Source organism: Coregonus lavaretus (genome assembly GCF_964263955.1).
Source record: "Coregonus lavaretus genome assembly, contig: HAP1_SCAFFOLD_1316, whole genome shotgun sequence".
In the NCBI taxonomy this organism is placed as follows: Eukaryota; Metazoa; Chordata; class Actinopteri; order Salmoniformes; family Salmonidae; genus Coregonus; species Coregonus lavaretus.
The window spans coordinates 73,283-94,121 of NW_028160031.1; the positions used below are offsets into that span (position 1 = coordinate 73,283).

The 20,839-nt window shown below is 41.2% G+C and overlaps 1 protein-coding gene across 1 annotated transcript in view; it reads left to right on the forward strand.

Annotated features, from left to right (window-relative positions):
• Positions 1–258: 258 nt before the first annotated feature.
• The window catches only part of LOC311122258 (ATP-binding cassette sub-family B member 6-like), a 28,081-nt gene continuing 7,500 nt past the window's right edge, over positions 259–20,839 (forward strand). The window contains exons 1-13 of the mRNA XM_084196649.1: positions 259–481; positions 1,761–2,297; positions 8,219–8,362; positions 8,538–8,727; positions 8,906–8,998; positions 9,195–9,387; positions 14,032–14,153; positions 16,481–16,590; positions 16,805–16,870; positions 17,119–17,244; positions 18,224–18,300; positions 18,568–18,631; positions 19,069–19,154. Coding sequence (XP_084052775.1) covers positions 1,773–2,297; positions 8,219–8,362; positions 8,538–8,727; positions 8,906–8,998; positions 9,195–9,387; positions 14,032–14,153; positions 16,481–16,590; positions 16,805–16,870; positions 17,119–17,244; positions 18,224–18,300; positions 18,568–18,631; positions 19,069–19,154 — 1,796 coding nt within the window. The 5' untranslated portion in view covers positions 259–481; positions 1,761–1,772. The remainder of the gene's footprint in view (positions 482–1,760; positions 2,298–8,218; positions 8,363–8,537; positions 8,728–8,905; positions 8,999–9,194; positions 9,388–14,031; positions 14,154–16,480; positions 16,591–16,804; positions 16,871–17,118; positions 17,245–18,223; positions 18,301–18,567; positions 18,632–19,068; positions 19,155–20,839) is intronic.

Consider the following 20,839-nt stretch of genomic DNA (forward strand, 5'->3'; position numbering starts at 1 on the left):
TTAATTTCCATGGTTTTTACACCAGAAGGTGATTATGCAACATTATTATACAACATAACACAGCAATACAAATAAAGTAAAATACATAATAATGACAAATGGCAACATAAATAATGTAGTTATTAGTATTCATTTAATAGTAACAAATGATTTTCCATCGGGTATGATGTCTTTGTATATACTATCATCTACTGGCCATATACGAGATTGCGTAACATTCGTTTTGAACATGCGTGTGAGCCATGGGGCGCTAGGACCCGGTTCAGGCAGTAGTGTTTTGTAAGAAAGTGTCGATTGCCGAGTCATGGATTACTTTGTTCCATTTATGCCGCAAGAAGAATAATGACAATTTACAAGTTAATACAACAACATTACCATTATTGTTATTTTTGACTTTTAATAACTCTTCGCGTAAAACTGGTTATTTGTTGGGAGTTTCAATTCACGAAATCGCTTTCCAGCGCCAGCTTGTCTTGAGAAGGTGAGTGTTGTAATAACAGCAACAGATCTAATCTATCTAATTTAGCTAGCTAGCTATCTTGATAGGTCAAGACAGAAACGCCACAAATGGTAGCTACAGAAAAACTATACTGCTAAGGTTATACCTGACGCTCTGTCGTCGTTGTTGCCACATTGTTTAAATAGGCTCTGTCTGTCAAAGAGCGGCAACCAAGAAACACATAGGCTAAACAATTCCACTGGGGCAAATGCATCTTGATTCCTATGATAATATCTGTAGTGCTCAAGAAATGATTCCATGAGAGCAACAACTTTTTTGTAAAACATCTTCTGAAACATTTGTTTACAAAGTTCCATATCATATGACAACGAAAACATAAACAATGGAGTAGTAGGGGTTAATCGTTTTGGGGGGTTATGATAATAAGGTACAGTTGTTCTTTCATTAAGATAAGTCATATACATCCAAATGAATAATTGTATTAGTTGAAATTACAATGTGCATTCTGACCTCTCTCTGAACTGGGCTTCGTTCCAACATGCCAAGCTACTCCATGGTACATTAGCCATGTGTCGGCATACCACTGTAACCTAATTCTAGTGTGATATTTTGAATGAATATCAGTTGATGAAATATTATGTGTCATAACTTCCTTGACTGAATCAGAATTGGTCCTTCGCCCACTCCAGATGACACTATGGGGTGTGGATTCGCCTGACTGGCTGGGGTGCTGTTAGGAGCCATGACTGAAGCACTAACCATATTGTAAAGTTCACAGCCTGATATAGCAGGGCTGGCCTGGATCTCTTAGGCCTATTCAAGTCTGTTGAATCATTATAGACTAGGAAGAGATGCTTGCTGTGTTTTGCTTCATAGTACAACACGCACACTGAGATTCAATCTGCTCTTGACCCTGATACGTTAAGTAGGGTAGCATATAGCATGTTTGTCCTGCAAAATAATGAACAAGTGTTCATTGTGTTGACTAATTTCACTTTTGATCGCTGCTGGGGGAGTTATGAATGGAAGTTAGACTAGTTAAACGTCATCATGAATAGCAGTTTAGAATAGGATACAAATAAGGTCCGGTGCAAATCCGAAAATACTGTAGAGAATGTATTTTTGAAAACTAAATTCATGCAGTCTACTGTATGATTTCCTTCGCCAGTCCTGCCTTTTTAAAATCTCTTAACATCCATGTGGACCAGGATGATGATCTTGAGCCCTATGTGTAGGCCTAATGTTGTAGTAATATGTCTGTAATAGTGAGTACTCTCTTTCCCCCTCCCTGTCTCCCCAGCTCCCAGCCACCATGGTGGCAGTGCAAAGCTACTGTGAGGCCAGCGCTTCCATCTCCGAAGCCTGGCTGGAGGGCGGCATCTCACCCTGCTTCTACTTCACCCTGGTGCCCACCGTCCTGCTTACCCTCTCCTTCTTCTTCGGCACCTTCCACTGCGTCTGCTACCGCCGCTACGGCACCGAGATGGAGCCCAAGTTCATACCGCGCTCGCGCCTCTATGGCCTCCAACTGGCAGTCTCCCTGCTCCTCCTGCTGCAGTTCCTGGGGGGGCTGGTGTGGAGGGCGACTGGTGGAGGCGGGGTAGGGGAACTCCCTGGCTACGTGGTGCTGTACGGCTGCCTGTCCATGCTGGGCTGGGTCTGGGCCGTGGCCCTGCTAAGGCTGGAGAGGAGGAGGGTTCTGGTGAGGGACCGGACGCGGGGCCACAGCACGGTGCTGCTGCTCTTCTGGGCTGTGGCATTTTCGGCGGAGAACCTGGCCTTCGTCTCCTGGGCCAGCCCCTACTGGTGGTGGGGCCTGGAGAACACACAGAAGCAGGTGAGAGAGGAGGGGTATGTTCAGGAAGGTGTAACATTTTAGAATGTCCTCAATCTACATATTACTCAGAGAGGCACGTCTATTATACATTATTTATTTATATCTGAACGTTGCACAACGTTTGCCTACTGAACGTGGCACTGGAGTCATTTCAGGGGGGTGTAGCATTACAGGACCTTCAGATAGAAGTATATTGTTGTAGAACAAACGTTTAATTGTCAGGTTAAGCTGGAAATGGTGTTAGATCGTTTCATTGCCTTTCTATCTGCATCGTTACAAATGTTTCACCTCTTTGAATTAACCCCACAGCTCAACCCTCAGTGAGGATGAACTGCCATCCCACTCCATAGTTTCATTGAGGTTGTTCAAACGTTGACATATAATGTTGCTTGATATTAGTATTAAACTTAGTTTCAACACTCCATTACACAAGTGTAGTAGTGGGCTTTATAAAAAAGTAAGTTAGTCTGCTCATAGGGTGTGATATCCATGTAAATGGGACACATAGGCTAGATTTAAAATGGTTCTTATCAAGTACCTACTTAATAACCTCTAAAGCCCTTATTCATCATGAGTGTTGTGATTTTTTTTTTTTTTAACAATCTATTACAAAGCAGTTTCTCACATTAAAACTGCTAAAATAGAAACTGGTTTTCCAACCATTAAACAGCAGTGGAAGGGGGAGAAGCCATGATCATTAGTCAGCTATGAGTAACTCTTGAAGTGCTGAGTCACTGTCCCATCTTGCCCTTCCACATTCCTCTCCCTCTGGCCACTCCCCCAAATAAATAAATATATATATATATATATATATATATATAACACAACAATTTCAACGATTGTACTGAGTTACAGTTCATATAAGGAAATCGGTCAATTGAAATAAATTCATTAGGCCCTAATCTATGGATTTCACATGACTAGGCCACCCACTGGGGAGCCAGGCCCAGCTAATCAGAATGAGTTTTTCCCCACAAAAGGGATTTATTAAAGACAGAAATACTCCTCAGTTTCATCAGCTGTCTGGGTGGCTGGTCTCAGATGATCCCGCAGGTAAAGAAGCCGGATGTGGAGGTCCTGGGCTGGGTGGTTACACGTGGCTGCGGTTGTGAGGCCGGTTGGACGTAGTGCCAAATTCTCAAAAACAAAATGTTTGGTAGAGAAATAAACATTACATTCTCTGGCAACAGTTCTGGTGGACATTCCTGCAGTCAGCATGCCAATTGCACGCTCCTTCAAAATCTGTAGCATTGTGTTGTGTGACAACTACACGTTTTAGTGTGGCCTTTTATTGTACCCAGCACATGGTGCACCTATGTAATGATCATGCCGTTTAATCAGCTTCTTGATATGCCACACCTGTCAGGTAGATGGATTGTCTTGCCAAAGGAGAAATACTCACTAACAGGGATGTAAACAAATTTGTGCACAACATTTGAGAGAAATAAGCTTTTTGTCCATATGGAACATTTCTGGGATCTTTTATTTCAGTTCATGAAACATGGGACCAACATTTTATCAATCAATCAAATGTATTTATAAAGCCCTTTTTACTTCAGCAGATGTCACAAAGTGCTATACAGAAACCCAGCCTAAAACCCCAAACAGCAAGCAATGCAGATGTAGAAGCACAGTGGTTAGGAAAAACTCCCTAGAAAGGCAGAAACCTAGAGAGGAACCAGGGCTCTGGCTGTGCCGGGTGGAGATTATAGCAGTACATGGCCATTAAGGCCAGATTTTTCTCCAAGATGTTCAAACGTTCATAGATGACCAGCAGGGTCAAATAATAATCACAGTGGTTGTAGAGTTTGCAACAGGTCAGTACATCTGGAGTAAATGTCACTTGGCTTTTCATAGCTGGGCATTTAGAGGTTGAAATAGCAGGTGTGGTAGAGAGAGAGAGTTGAAAACAGCAGGTCTTGGACAAGGTTGCACGTCCGGTGAACAGGTTAGGGTTCCATAGCCGCAGGCAGAAGAGTTGAAACTGGAGCAGCAGCACGACCAGGTGTACTGGGGACAGCAAGGAGTCATCAGGCCAGGTAGTCTTGAGGCATGGTCCTAGGTCTCAGGTCCTCCGGGAGGGGAGGGAGAGAGAATTAGAGGGAGCTTAAATTCACACAGGACACCAGATAAGACAGGAGAATAACACCAGATATAACAGACTGACCCTAGCCCCCTGGCACATTGACTATTGCAGCATAGATACTGGAGGCTGCGATGTTGCGTTTATATTTTTGTTCAGTATTATGTATAGTGCCTTCAGAAAGTATTCAGACTCCTTGACTTTTTCCACATTTTGTTACGGTACAGCCTTATTCTAAAATGTATTAACTGGATTAAAAAGCAATCTACACACAATACCCGATAATGACAAAGCGAAAACAGGTATTTCGAAAAATTACAAACAGAAAAATACCTTATTTACATAAGCATTCAGACACTTTGCTATGAGACTCAGGTCCATCCTGTTTCCAGTGATCATCCTTGAGATGTTTCTACAACTAGATTGGAGTCTACCTGTGGAAAATTCAATTGATCGGACATGATTTGGAAAGGCACACACCTGTCTATATAAGGTCCTACAGTTGACAGTGCATGTCAGAGCAAAAACCAAGCCATGAGGTCAAAGGAATTGTCCGTAGAGTTCCGAGACAGAATTGTGTCGAGGCAGAGATCTGGGGAAGGGGACAAAAAATGTCTGCAGCATTGAAGGTCCCCAAGAACACAGTGGCCTCCATCATTCTTAAATGGAAGACATTTGGAACCACCAAGACTCTTCCTAGAGGTGGCTGCCCGGCCAAACTGAGCAATCGGGGGAGAAGGGCCTTGGTCAGGGAGGTGACCAAGAACCCAATGGTCACTTTGACAGAGCTCTAGAGACAGAGCTCTAGAGTTCCTATGTGGAGATGGGAGAACCTTCCAGAAGGACAACCATCTCTGCAGCACTCCACCAATCAGGTATGGTAGAGTGGCAAGACGGAAACCACTCCTCAGTAAAAGGCACATGACAGCCCACTTGGAGTTTGCCAAAAGGCACCTAAAGACTCTCAGACTATGAGAAACAAGATTCTCTGGTCTGATGAAACCAAGATTGAACTCTTTAGCCTGAATGCCAAGCGTCATGTCTGGAGGCAACGTGGCACCAAACCCTTACGGTGAAGCATTGTGGTGGCAGCATCATGCTGTGGGGATGTTTTCAGCGGCAGGGACTGGGAGACTAGTCAGGATTGAGGCAAAGCTGAACGGAGCAAAGTACAGAGAGATTCTTAATGAAACCTGCTCCAGAGTGCTCAGGACCTCGGACTGGGGCGAGTTTCACCTTCCAACAGGACAATGACCCTAAGCACACAGCCAAGACAACGCAGGAGTGGCTTCGGGACAAATCTCTGAATGTCCTTGAGTGGCCCAGCCAGAGCCTTGACTTGAACCCGATCAAACATCTCTGGAGAGACCTGAAAATAGCTGTGCAGCAACACTCCCCATCCAACCTGACAGAGCTTGAGAGGATCTGCAGAGAAGAATGGGAGAACCTCCCCAAATACAGGTGTGCCAAGCTTGTAGCTTCATACCCAAGAAGACTCGAGGCTGTAATCGCTGCCAAAGGTGCTTCCACAAAGTACTGAGTAAAGGGTCTGAATACTTATGTAAATGTGATATTTCTGTTTTTTATATTTAATAAATTAGCAACAATTTCTAAAAACATGTTTTAGCTTTGTCATTATGGGGTATTGTGTGTAGATTGATGAGGGAAAAAAACAATGTAATCAATTTTAGAATAAGGCTGTAACCTAACAAAATGTGGAAAGAGTCAAGGGGTCTGAATACTTTCCGAAAGCACTGTGTATATATATATATGTATGTATGTATGTATGTATGTATGTATGTATGTATGTATGTATGTATGTATGTATGTATGTATGTATGTGTAAACTGTATATAGATATCCTAGCCTACCTCTTTCAGGTAATACATTCAATGCAGTATTAGCCTTATATTTAGCGAATTAATGATGGGTTATGCATATAAGCATCTAACTTATAGCCTATGTCTCTTGCGTAATACGCACGCACCTGTGCACCGCTGGCCTCTACTTAAAAAACTCTCCTTAGCTTTTGGAGTCCCATGCAGGAAAAGCTAGACTAGAATAGCTTGATGGACATTATAGAACTCACGGGTAGTTTGAAAGAAGAGCGAACATGCGATGGCAGTAGGCTATATCAGTTATTTATTCAGACCCATAACCATTCAATCTTCGTGAAGAGAAGTGAAAGCCTTCTGCATCTAATTCTAGTCCTATATTATTTAAGGATGTCATTAGAATGATGAAGATAAGGACAACTGTTGAAAGCGAGGAAGGAATGAAGCAACAAAAGGAGATGAGGTAGGCTAATAACATTAGGGGAAATATTATGAAAGGTATATATGTGTTAGCCTACTAACTTTACAAATAGGCCTTATTATATTTCAAAGTTAAAATCATATTCACTAGCCTATAGGCTACTTGTAACTTTGTAGGCCGCATGTGCTGCACCAGAATTGCATGCTATCTCCCTGCTTTATCATGGCTTGAACGATGTGCGTAATTTCAGTCCATATAATACAGTATAATACAGTACAGTAATACATTTCACACTCAATGATTAGCATGCTGGAGCTAGTTTAATTTATTTACTGAAGAGAGCATATGGCTAGCTACAACTATGGGCTTTTATGTTTTTCTGTCTTGCGTAATGTGCAGTAGCCTATATCATATACTGTATGTATTGGATAACGGCACAATCATTTGGGCTTTTTTGGGCTTGGGCTCATTAAATGTATTTTTAATGTAGGGCTCATAAAATGTATTTAATGTATGGCTCATCAGGCTCAGGTAGCTTCAGGCTTGAATTTTAGATCAAAGCTCTAGTCAAATCCAGACATAGGCCTATTTATATGCTTTATACTGCTTTTGATGGGCACTTCCGGTTTTGGCGGGAAATACCGTGTTACCCGGGAGAAAAGTGATTTATTCTCGGGATGGAACATTTGTAAAATACCAGGAAAATATTCAACCCTAGTCGTTATACCACAATGTATATTACACAGTCCACTGTTTACTTTGTGTTGTAATGTGTAGAGTAGTTTACTCTATACAGTCACTGTCTGTGTCCCATTGGGATTGAATTAACAGTGCACTAATGGACAACATACTAAAATATAGTTTTTGAGTGTAGTATTCCTTTAAAGGATCAATCTTCAGTTGCTGCATCACATTTTTGGACTTATAAATCATTCACTGTATGTGACCTAGGTTTTTCAGTCTTATGTTCCGAAATTATTTATTTTTTCTACATTGGATAAAAGTACTGACTCAGAGCTTCAAAATTGTGTACAATGCCCTTGAATGCACATGAATGTTTTGGTACACCTACTAAAGAGCTCTTCTTTGTTTACACCTATTCAGCAGTGTTCACACCCTCTTAAGCCTTAGCCCCACCCATCTCTTTAAGGATTCACATGTAAGGCCATGTGCTAAACAGAGTGAGTAAGGTAGTAAACAACCAAAGATTTCAAGACTTAAAACTTTCTGATTGATTCTTGAAGAATATAACTTAAAATGCCTCATAAGCTTAGTTCAGCTTTCACACCCCATCAGAACCCAAAATATAAGCTTGTTTTACTCCAATGGTTGGTAACATTGTAAATGTTAACAAACACTGTATAGCCTCAAAGCATGATTTAAAACTATAATTTTTATATTATGGATGGTCAGTCCTTGCACACATAGCTTGGTCTATGAATTTGAGTGGTTTCATTTCTCCAGGCACATCCCTCAACTTTTTACCAAAACAGGCAGGGTGCCCACTTTGTTATTGTTTCAACTGCGGATTGCCCCTTTAAAAGTTCAGTTATGACTAAGCATTTTTCATTCATTACCTGAGGTGGAGTTTTCTCTGTGGTTGATGCGCTACCTCGGCACAGGAACACTCTTCTTCCTGGGCCTGAAGGCTCCGGGGTTGCCACAGAGACCATACATGCTCCTGATCAACGAGGACGAACGTGATGTGGAGGGCGGCACTGGCCAGGTAACCTATAATCACATCCCTTATGTGTGTATAATATCCAATGACTGTATAAATAAGAATGTATCCTGATTCAGTTTGTGTGTGTAAGTTTGTAATGTGTGTCTGTCTGCATAGCATAGTAGGTGTGCTATGCCACCATGTCCCATAATAACCCCTATCTCTATCTCTACCTCAGCCCCTGTTGGATGGTGCGGAGGAGTCCCAGTCTACCTGGCAGGGGTTTGGGCAGAAGGTGCGTCTGCTGGTGCCCTACATGTGGCCCCGGGGCAATGTTCTACTACAGGGCCTGGTGCTGCTCTGCCTGTGCCTGCTTGGCGTGGAGAGGGTCATCAACGTCTTTGTGCCCATCTACTACAAGAACATCGGTGAGAGATCCTCCCTCATTTCTGAATGTCTGCCCTAGAACCAGCTTTTTTCTGAACACCTTTTATTATTAAAATTTTTTGAAGGCTTTGTGATATCATTGAGGCTGACATCTGAATATCTACCCAGCACAACTGCAGAAAAGATGACCTGGAACTGTCATTCCTTTCTCTGTCACAGTGAATGAGCTGACTGATGGAAGCAGCTGGAAGACCTTGGTCACCACTGTGTGTCTCTACGTCCTGCTCAAGTTCCTGCAAGGTGGAGGGGCAGGTGAGTGGGACTTAAACCCCATATTTTCTTTCTCTACCACTTTACCCATTCCTTGGACTCCTTGAGTGCTGTTATTTTAATTATCTCTCTTGTTTCCTCGGTCTCTATCACTCTTCTCCCCTTTCGCCTTCCCTTTCTCTCTCCCCAACCACGCTCTCCCCCTTCCCCTCCACTTTCTTTCTCCTTTCTTTCCTAGGTGCCTCTGGCTTCATCAGTAACATACGCTCCTTCCTGTGGATCCGCGTGCAGCAGTACACCAACCGGGTGGTGCAGGTGCGTCTGTTCGGCCACCTGCACTCGCTGTCGATGCGCTGGCACCTGGGCCGGCGCACCGGGGACGTCCTGCGCAGCATCGACCGCGGCACCGCCTCCATCAACAGCCTGCTCAGGTGAGTCTCCTAATAATAAATTGTGTGTGTGTCAATGAGTACGTTTACATGCACACTAATAATTCGATATTAAACTGATTATGGCAGTAGGCCGAGTATGACAATAGTCATGTAAACACCTTACTCTGCTTATCTTAAAAGGTCAAAATCGAAGTAAGCATACGCCGATTAAAACACCTGATTTTCTGAGCAGTCTTTTGAATTATTAGGACATATAAACCGCTTAATCGGCGTTCCAGCAGTGAATTTGATCTGCGCATGTGCCAGAATCAGTGGCGCAAGCCTCCCTCTTATTCGCGAGTGAAGTGAGTTCGGAAAACCTGAAAGTAGAAGAAATAGCTTTTACATATAGTTGAAGTCGGAAGTTTACATACACCTTAGCCAAATACATTTAAACTCAGTTTTTCACAATTCCTGACATTTAATCCTAGTAAAAATTCCCTGTCTTAGGTCAGTTAGGATCACCACTTTATTTTAAGAATGTGAAATGTCAGAATAATAGTACAGATAATTATTTATTTAAGCTTTTATTTATTTCATCACATTCCCAGTGGGTCAGAAGTTTACATACACTCAATTAGTATTTAGTAGCGTTGCCTTTAAATTGTTTAACATGGGTCAAACGTTTCGGATAGCCTTGCACAAGCTTCCCACAATAAGTTGGGTGAATTTTAGCCCATTCCTCCTGATAGAGCTGGTGTAACTGAGTCAGGTTTGTAGGCCTCCTTGCTCGCGCATGCTTTTTCAGCTCTGCCCACAAATTTTCTATAGGATTGAGGTCAGGGCTTTGTGATGGCCATTCCAATACCTTGACATTGTTGTCCTTAAGCCATTTTGCCACAACTTTGGAAGTATGCTTGGGGTCATTGTCCATTTGGAAGACCCATTTGCAACCAAGCTTTAACTTTCTGACTGATGTCTTGAGATGTTGCTTCAATATATCACATAATTTTCCTTCCCCTCATGATGCCATCTATTTTGTGAAGAGCACCAGTCCCTCCTGCAGCAAAGCACCCCCACAGCATGATTCTGCCACCCCGGTGCTTCACGGTTGGGATGGTGTTCTTCGGCTTGCAAGCATCCCCCTTTTTCCTCCAAACATAACGATGGTCATTATGGCCAAACAGTTCAATTTTTGTTTCATCAGACCAGAGGACATTTCTCCAAAAAGTACGATCTTTGTCCCCATGTGCAGTTGCAAACCGTAGTCTGGCTTTTTTATGGCGGTTTTGGATCAGTCGCTTCTTCCTTGCTGAGCAGCCTTTCAGCGTTTGGAATGAAGGATGAACCAGACTTGTGGAGGTCTAGAATTTGTTTTCTGAGGTCTTGGCTGATTTCTTTTGATTTTCCCATGATGTCAAGCAAAGAGGCACTGAGTTTGAAGGTAGGCCTTGAAATACATCCACAGGTACACCTCAAATTGACTCAAATTATGTCAATTAGCCTATCAGAAGCTTCTAAAGCCATGACATAATTTTCTGGAATTTTCCAAGCTGTTTAAAGGCACAGTCAACTTAGTCTATGTAAACTTCTGACCCACTGGAATTGTGATACAGTCTGTAAACAATTGTTGGAAAAATTACTTGTGTCATGCACAAAGTAGATGTCCTAACCGACTTGCCAAAACTATAATTTGTTAAAAAGAAATTTGTGGAGTGGTTGAAAAAGGAGTTTTAATGACTCCAACCTAAGTGTATGTAAACTTACGATTTCAACTGTACAAACATTGGCTGTAGTTGAAGGCAGTTCTTGGATATTTAGTTTCGTGTCGACATTAAAAGCCTTATTTTGTAACTGTTATCATTCTCAGTAACACTTAACATTAAACTGTTCTTATACCTGTGTAATAAAACAAATTTGATTTGCATGTTACATAATACTTTGGTAATATTGTATTTTAATTGCATAGCAATTAGCAGAGTTTTTGTAACTACTGTTACTATAAGAGGAATAGTGACTGTTCCTTATCCCACTTATGTAATAACTCCCCTATTATGCAATTATAAAGCAAAGTCCTAAATTGCAACAATGTTGCTATTGTAATAATCACAAGGTTACTACAGATGTATTACCTTATGTCGCACTCATTATGAAAATATATATGTTAGTCATTTTGAAGCTGCAAAAGTGGTCTACTCTAATGTTGAGATCATTCCATGTCCCTCACATATTTAATTCCAGGCTATATATTAAGATTCATATCTTAGAGTCCTCCAAACCACGTGCTAATATTATATATTTAGACTAATTAAATTAACTGTTATAGTTTTTGGTTCTTCATCAAATACTTGGCAGCAATCAAATAAATTTTAGTTGGCTTTCAATTAACTTGCATATATTCAAATACCTTTAATATTCAAAATACTTTCAAATATTATTTGTTTTTTTTAGACCTGTATTTGAATATCAAAGAAAAATATTGCCTTTGAAAACGCTATATTTTAAACTCTATATTCGACTACCTAGATAGAGTATTTGAAAAGTTTGTATTTTTAAATAAACAACTTTCTGCCCAGGTCTGGTGTGTGTTTGTGTGCGTGCGTGTGTTGGAGTTATATAGCATTTTTCTAAGCGTTTTATGTTGGGTGCGTTCGTAAATTTACTCTGGCTATCTTCTCCGATTTCAGAGCACTCTCGTCTGAGTGTGCCAGAGCGCAGAATAACTGATGAATTTACGAACGCTCAACACCCGTTGAATATGGCCGGTGTCAGTAAACGTCGGCAAAAAAGCATAATTAAATTGTTGCCAGCAGCACAGTTACAGTCACCAATGCTCTGGATAACATGAAAACGCCCTAACCAGCTCTGCTAGGGTGAGTAAAATGGTCAGTGAGATTCTCTCTCATTTGTGTCTGGAAGTAACTAGCAAGCTAGACAATGTTAGCCAGTTAGCTTGGGTGCTTGACTGCCGTTGTGAGGTCAGAATGCTCGGATCAACCCTCGGCCAGAGCGTCCAGTGTGCTCTCTGAACGCTCTAAGAGCGAAACGCTCTGAATTTACGAAGAGACAATCTGACAATGCATTCTGAGTGCACTCTGGCACTCCAGATTGAATTTACGAACACACCCATTATAAGAGGGAAACTCACCTGCCGTAGATTACAAATGATTACTTTCAGACACTGGTCGGATATGTCAAACACTGTCTGAGGCAATGTTCCCTCTAAGATGGGCGCGCAGCTCCCCCGGGACTACTGCGCAGAAGAAATATCATATCATATTGAACTTCACCCAACTTTCTAGAGTTTCCCCCGTAAGATAACACTACCAATGTTTTCCTTTTACTGTTGTAATTGCGATCGAATCAACGCAATATTAGCCACTTTAAATGCAACATACCGAAACAAAACAAACTATCCAAGAGATTTTGTTGTAGGGAGAACGCATCGGATTGACAGGCAAGACTCAGGCCCGTACTCTATACACAGACCGGTGCGCCATAACCAATCAGAGTTGCAGTAGGCCTATATGCAAATAGACCATTGCCATATATGGAAATATGGAACCTGTGCCACTCACTTTGAACTGGACTGTGTTTACAGCATGAGTGGTCGTTAGTAGATACGCTTGTTTTGAGATCAAAGCGAGAGCTACATGTAGCCACCTGTGCATATTTGTTCATATCCTTTGCTAGTGAGTGAGTTATTAGCCCAGTTATAGATCATTTGTAGTCCGCAATGGGGGAGTGATTGCTTGAAAAAGCTAAGTAGCCAATATGCAGAGGATAGCATAATTTGTCTGATTCTCTGTAATAATGGTATGGGAATAATGATTTTATTTTGTAAAGTGGTTTCTTGCATCAAACACCACAACAACATTTTCAGTCACCTCCGTGTCTGAAGGACAAGTGGATAAACAGGTTAATGTCAAGCCATGCATGTTTTTGTTTTTTCAAAAGTGTTATGGAATGTAGGACTACATTGAACAACTCACATTGGCTGCTACTGTAGGCTGAATGATAGAACAGTTATTTCCATGTTAAAATGTTATGGGATACATTTTCTCCATTGTTTTTGACGATACGGCACTGGTAGGCCTACATTATGATCTAATAGCCACAGTAGCCTACTTGACCACTGTTAACTGTAACTTAAAGTATGTACAGCAGCCTCAGTGTTCACAGTAAACCCCCGCCGGAAGTTGCACAGAATTTTCACAATGTTCAAGTTTACGCTTAGCAGACCTGAAATTTGCTCAGTGCCAAAACATATTTGAGGGAACAATGGTCTGAGGTATGCTTGATTTAGCTTGGCCTTAGCTTTGCCCTTGTGGGACTATTCCATTGGCTACATAGTACCAGACTAACTGTATCAATCACAGCTCAAGTGTTTGAAAGTATTTTACATACATATTTGATCTAGGTCTAATTTACTTTATCCTCAAAGCTTAGATACTGCTTCCTCAGGTGTTTGCTCTATCCTACAAAAGAGCAATTAAGCCTAAACTGTTCTCTTTTCCACCTTACAATTTATTCCACCTTCCATTTCTACTTGCCAGACTGTGTAACTATGATCCATCCCCCTGTAGTATGTCTTAGTTTCTTGGTGTCGTCCTAACCTCTGGACAGTCTGTAAATGTTCCTTTGTCTGAATGTCTGACTTTCTGTGTCGGTAAACCTGGCCTCCCTCTCTCTCTCTCTCCACAGCTACATTGTATTCAGCATCTTCCCCACCATCGCAGATATCGTCATCTCCATCATCTACTTCATCACCTACTTCAACGCCTGGTTCGGACTCATCGTATTCGTCTGCATGTTCCTCTACCTCAGTGAGTACAAGGCCTCCTTTCCAGAACTAATTCAGTTGTTTTTATAAGATAATAGTAATCTGATCTGAGTCAAATATGTGATGTAATTTTCAATTACTTGAGCTGCAACAATGGAGTAGTTCCAAAAGTGTAAGCTAAATCAACTCCAAACAAAATCAAGCCTACTTGAAAGTATGTGACGAACAGTATGACCGAGGTCTGGTAATAACCAGGGGTTGGAACTGAAAAGATTTTTCATCAGTTTCGAACAGAACCCCTATTTCTTTTGTTCCAGTGTTCTGACCAGAAAATACATTTCTGAACCTGTTTGAACCCCAAAAAAGTAACTGTTCATATAGTTCCTTTTCGTTCTTTTTTTAACCTGTGAAATCAACGTCGTTTTTACAAAATAGCTCATTAATTTACTTGACTCATAGCATGGATAGAGAGTTGATTCTCATGAAACCAGTTTTAAACATGTCTGTAGCAAATTGAGCTACAAAACCATGATGCTTCTGCAAAAATCAACTATCATTCTAAGGTCTAAGATGTCTTGTTTTTGGCAAAATGTCTTATTTTAAATACATTTTACATTTTCGCCAGAATTGTATAGATTTACACTCCAAATTAATTTAAATTCTTGGGTCATTTTATACAATTTTACTTTAGAAAAACCTATGGTATACTAGTTGAAGTTTACATTAAACTATAATATTTATAACGTACAAACAGTGTCTGTAGACATGTCTCATTGCCGAAACACTTTTTAAAGTTCCTGTAAAAACTCTGTTTTTAAATAAAGTTGTATTCACCCATGATGCATCATCTAGAGGAGTAGTTGAAGTTAAGTTAATTTATTCACTTATATACCTTCAGAATGAGGTTAATCTTCTCAAACACCCCCTTTACCCAACTTGGCCTTCTCATTACCGTAATGTCTAAAAAGCTCAAATTGGGAAAACGTCTTTTTCTTTTTTTCTTTTTTTCTCTATTTTATAATTTTATTTTAGTGTTCAGTATATTTTCAGTGTTATGTTTAACTCCGGCCTTTTCATTATGGGAGCAATGATAAATAATATTAGAAATGTATTTGTTTATTACTTTTTTGAACTGTTGTGGTAATGTGAATTTTGTAGAAATTGAGGTAGAATGCATAATATCTGATAAAAAAAACATATGAATAATTATGAAATAGATAAGTACAGATCCTAATCTCAGTGATCTAAGAGTACATTTCATGAAAAATGACACTTGAGAATTGTTTTTGTCAAATGTCAGCTAGTAGTTTACATTTTTGATTGGTCAGATTTACATTACAGATAAGTGCAGGCACGAGATGCGACTGAAATTTCACCGGTGGGGAGAGTGCGAGAGAGAGGGGTGGACATGGAGGGTGCTTTGCTTGAATCGCTGAACATCATGACATGACATGAACTGGAATGTGCTTAGGCTATAGAGCCCAACAGTGGAGGTGTCATAATACCCATAAACCTAGCGGTCAAACAGGGAAATGGTTCCAATTGTTTTTCCACCATTCATTTTTCCCATAGGGAGTTTTAGAAACACTTAAAATAAGGGCTGTGTTTCGTGTAGGCTTACCCTGGCGTGACGTTTTGATAACCATGTAAATCTCCCTCGGACAAGGTGACTTTTATCAATATTAACATTAAATTGTATTTGTCACATGCGCCAAAAACAACAGGTATAGACCTTACCGTGAAATGCTTACTTACATGCCCTTAACCAACAAGGCAGTTTTAAGAAAATAAGAGTTAAGAAAATATTTACTAAATAAACCTAAGTTTTAAAAAAAGCCAATATATTCAGCTCTATTTACTCTCAGAATCGAAAATGCTAATTAGCATCAAAGTAGACATCATACAAGACTACAAATCCCTGCAAACTCCTGCAGGTCATCTCTAGCTGACACCTTTGCTAACAGGTATTGTGTACATTTTAAAACTTACACAAGACAGTTCACAGAATTGTCAGTTTTAAAGAAATGTTGCCAATTTATTCATTACTCAATTTAGCTAACATTAGATAGTTAATTCAGAGATTCTTACCTTTGCTTCGATTCAGCAGTCTCGTCCAGATCATGACATTTGTAGTTCTTTATGATAGCCACATTAGCAGTTAATTAGCAAAAAATAACATTATTAACCGGTTCTCAAGATTAAAAAAGAACGGTTATATTCCGGAACACTAGAGATCACTTTCGTTCCCAGTTCTGTTTCCGTTCTTCATTTTTTGTTCTTTCGGTTTTTAGTTCTGTTCCCTGAACCGGTTCCAACCCCTGGTAATAACAATGTAATATTTCATAATGGTCCATCAATATATCGCTCCAGCCCTTACCATCATCATCACGGAATGGAGGACTAAGTACAGGCGAGACATGAACACCCAGGACAACAACGCCAAGTCCAAGGCAGTGGACTCCCTGCTCAACTTTGAGACGGTACGGAGACGCTCCCATTGACTTATAACCTCAATACTTGGGTCGTGTTCATTAGGGCACACAGCGGAAAATGTATAGGTAGTCTCTCCCTGTTTAAGTACCTAATGAACACGATCGAGAATCCCTACCTGGCACATGAAGCTATCCACAAACATATTACATTTTGCAGCTTCAAAGTTGCTTCATGACTGCGGTTGTGGCGTTTTTCCAACAGGTGAAGTACTACAACGCAGAAAATTATGAAGTGAACCGTTTTGAGGACGCCATCCTGAAGTATCAGGTAATCTAGACCATAGATGCCAAACGCTGAAGAGTTGAGAATGTAGATCTGTGTAAAGTTACACCAGAGTGCTTGTTTTGTTTATTCAGGGAGATGTGTTTGACCAGCTGAGATGCATAGTTAGAGGTTCTCCAGACCCTCCCTCTGTACATCTCTCTCTCTCTCCCCCTGCACAAGCAGATCTGGGACCAGGCTATAACTCTATTGATTGTAATGTTGTATTTGCGGTCTGTCCCCTCCCGTCCTAGATCTCAGAATGGAAGACCCAAGCCTCTCTGGCCTTCCTGAACCAGACCCAGAACCTGATCATCGGCTCAGGCCTACTGACAGGCTCACTGCTCTGTGCCTACTTTGTCCAGGAGGGCAAGTTTAAGGTACTGAGCTCAGAGTGCTTGCTGGCTTAAGGGTCGTTCCACCTCGAAAAGCGGAAGAAAGAGGATTTTGACACCCACCATCTCAGATTGTGCTGAAACGATTAGCATTCCTGAAACATTGTTTTGTTTAAATATATTATTTGATCTCTGATGAATTAAGCTAATTGATTGCACCCAAATTGACTATTTTAATTTATAGTATAATCTTCAATAAATATACTAACTACAGAAACGATTTCAGAAAAATCTGAGATGGTGGGTGTCATGGATTGCAGAAATGACATGGAATTACTCTTAAAGGGGAAGTTCAGTATTTTACAAATGAATGTAACATGGTTCCTCACCCTGACAATAGTCTATGAGCCAGGACAAACTGTAATCCATGGTTTGGTTTTCGTTAAGCAGACACTTTCAGGATGATAAACCATTTAAAAGGGGAGTTCAGTATTTTACAACTTCATGTTAAGGGCCTAGACAATGGTTATTTGGACAAATCAAGATTTCGCAGGTTTTAGCATCTTTCAAATTTCAGAAGTGGAGTAGACATTCGGCCCATAACTTGCGAAGAGAGAGGGTGGAGCTCCTTGTTCCGCTTCTCGTTCTAGCATTTGATCTCTTCTCTTAACATGTATGAACCCAGAACTTCAATCTCACGCCACTTTTCTCTGCTACGCAGTTTTTCAGCTCTGTCCTACATTAGATTAGAAAACTTTATTGTACTCTAATAAGGAAATTATTTGTGCAGCTTGCCTTGCAGACAAACAAAATCAATACAAATGCATAACACAGACGTATTGCATCACTACAAGGCCATGCAGCCTTGCTATGTTTTCATGCTTGAAAACTGCATGTTTGAAAATGTTTTGCTAAAGAAAATCCAATAACAGTGAGTGATATTACATGTTTTTCTTAATAATAAATGTGGTGTATGAAGTGTTATTATGATAAATTTAACCAGGCTAGTTCCCTTTATCCCCAGCTAGGAGACTTTATCCTCTTTGGCACCTACATCATCCAGCTCTACACTCCTCTCAACTGGTTTGGAACCTACTACAGGTGAGAGTTGTTATGGGCTGGGTTTCAATTATACTTCCTTACATCCTTCCCTAGTCTCCTTTATGTCAATCACTTATAGCTAAATGGACTGTATATGTTTCCACCCTATTGCTTCCACATTGTCTTACTAGATCAGGAAAGACACAAGCAAATGAAGCTAGACTATTGAGACAGATCTATGAAAGGCATTGTTTATAGCATCATGTATTACAGTACCCATAATGCAAAACGGGCTCTGTATAATACATACGACTTCTTCCTCCACAGAATAATCCAGAAGTCCTTCATCGACATGGAGAGCATGTTTAAGCTCTTTGCCGAGGAAGAGGAGGTAATTTTGAAATTGGTTGTCGATGACAAATGTTGATGATGACCAACCTCTCGTGGGAAGATTCTGCGTGTAAACCGAGAGATTGGGATGCGTAGGATAACGAGCAGTAGTTGTTCCAGTGTTTGGTTTTTCGACACTGGTTATTTGGACAAATCACGATTTCGCAGGTCTTAGCATCTTTCGAATTTCAGAAGTTGAGTAGACATTCGGCCCGTAACTTGTGAAGAGAGAGGGTGGAGCTCCTTGTTTCGGTTCCGCTCCTCATTCTACCATTTGATCTCTTCTCTTAACATGTATGGACCCAGAACTTAATCGAGCAGCTGACAATTACGCGAGAGTCAATGACCAGCATTTTGGTGTCTGTCAGGATTTATTTGCACTGCATTATGGGAAATCGTTTTTTAGTAAAAATAGATTTACTTTTGATTTCCCTTCAGGTGAAGGACGTGGTGAATGCAGGGAACCTTCTCTATAAACTGGGAAAAGTGGAGTTTGAGAATGTGTACTTTAACTACATTGACGGGTAAGTCCTGGCTTAGATCTCTTAGAATTATTTTTAGGTCTTGTTTGGACTAATGATCCGGCACCTCTCAATTTTGGACTGTTTATAATAAAATCAATCAGTTAATTCAATGTGCCTCCTCTGTAATTCTCATACCCCCTAAAAACTGTAATGTGAAAACATGCCTGATATTCTAAGAATTGATTTGTGTTGGTCCGGCCCAGGTTTATGGTTTGCGCAACGTTATAGACTGTATAGACCAACGTGTGGCCATTGCTGTGGTGTGTGGGTGTGTGTGTGTGTGAGTGAGGCGTGCATGTATCTCTCTCAGAACTAGAATGAGATTCACTTTCTATGATCTTTCTCCCTCGTCTGCTCTGATAGACATGAGCCTGCAACTCTCATCTCTCCAGCGTTGCACTTCATTTATTTCCTTATAGAACCATAGCCCCGGGAAGGGTGCTGGAGGTGCCTCAGCACCCCAGATAAATGTAAATACATTTGCCAAAGTTATAGAATTACTGCTGTCTATTCAGAGATAAATTAAATAATTCAGAATACTATACCAGGAGTAGGCCTATAATTTAGCCACAGGATCAGTAGTTTATAATAACAAAAATGTGCCTAGCTGTGGATTGTGTGTAGTCCAATCACAAGGCATGCCTGCATCCGGGAACAGCATGTATGAAAACATCGGTTGGAAAGAAAATAGATTCTACTGAAAAGAGAAGACTAACCTGTCTGTAGGCTACCAAATACACTGCTCAAAAAAATAAAGGGAACACTTAAACAACACAATGTAACTCCAAGTCAATCACACTTTTGTGAAATCAAACTGTCCACTTAGGAAGCAACACTGATTGACAATAAATTTCACATGCTGTTGTGCAAATGGAATAGACAACAGGTGGAAATTATAGGCAATTAGCAAGACACCCCCAATAAAGGAGTGGTTCTGCAGGTGGTGACCACAGACCACTTCTCAGTTCCTATGCTTCCTGGCTGATGTTTTGGTCACTTTTGAATGCTGGCGGTGCTTTCACTCTAGTGGTAGCATGAGACGGAGTCTACAACCCACACAAGTGGCTCAGGTAGTGCAGCTCATTCAGGATGGCACATCAATGCGAGCTGTGGCAAGAAGGTTTGCTGTGTCTGTCAGCGTAGTGTCCAGAGCATGGAGGCGCTACCAGGAGACAGGCCAGTACATCAGGAGACGTGGAGGAAGCCGTAGGAGGGCAACAACCCAGCAGCAGGACTGCTACCTCCGCCTTTGTGCAAGGAGGAGCAGGAAGAGCACTGCCAGAGCCCTGCAAAATGACCTCCAGCAGGCCACAAATGTGCATGTGTCTGCTCAAACGGTCAGAAACAGACTCCATGAGGGTGGTATGAGGGCCCGACGTCCACAGGTGGGGGTTGTGCTTACAGCCCAACACCGTGCAGGACGTTTGGGATTTGCCAGAGAACACCAAGATTGGCAAATTCGCCACTGGCGCCCTGTGCTCTTCACAGATTAAAGCAGGTTCACACTGAGCACATGTGACAGACGTGACATAGTCTGGAGACGCTGTGGAGAACGTTCTGCTGCCTGCAACATCCTCCAGCATGACCGGTTTGGCGGTGGGTCAGTCATGGTGTGGGGTGGCATTTCTTTGGGGGGCTGCACAGCCCTCCATGTGCTCGCCAGAGGTAGCCTGACTGCCATTAGG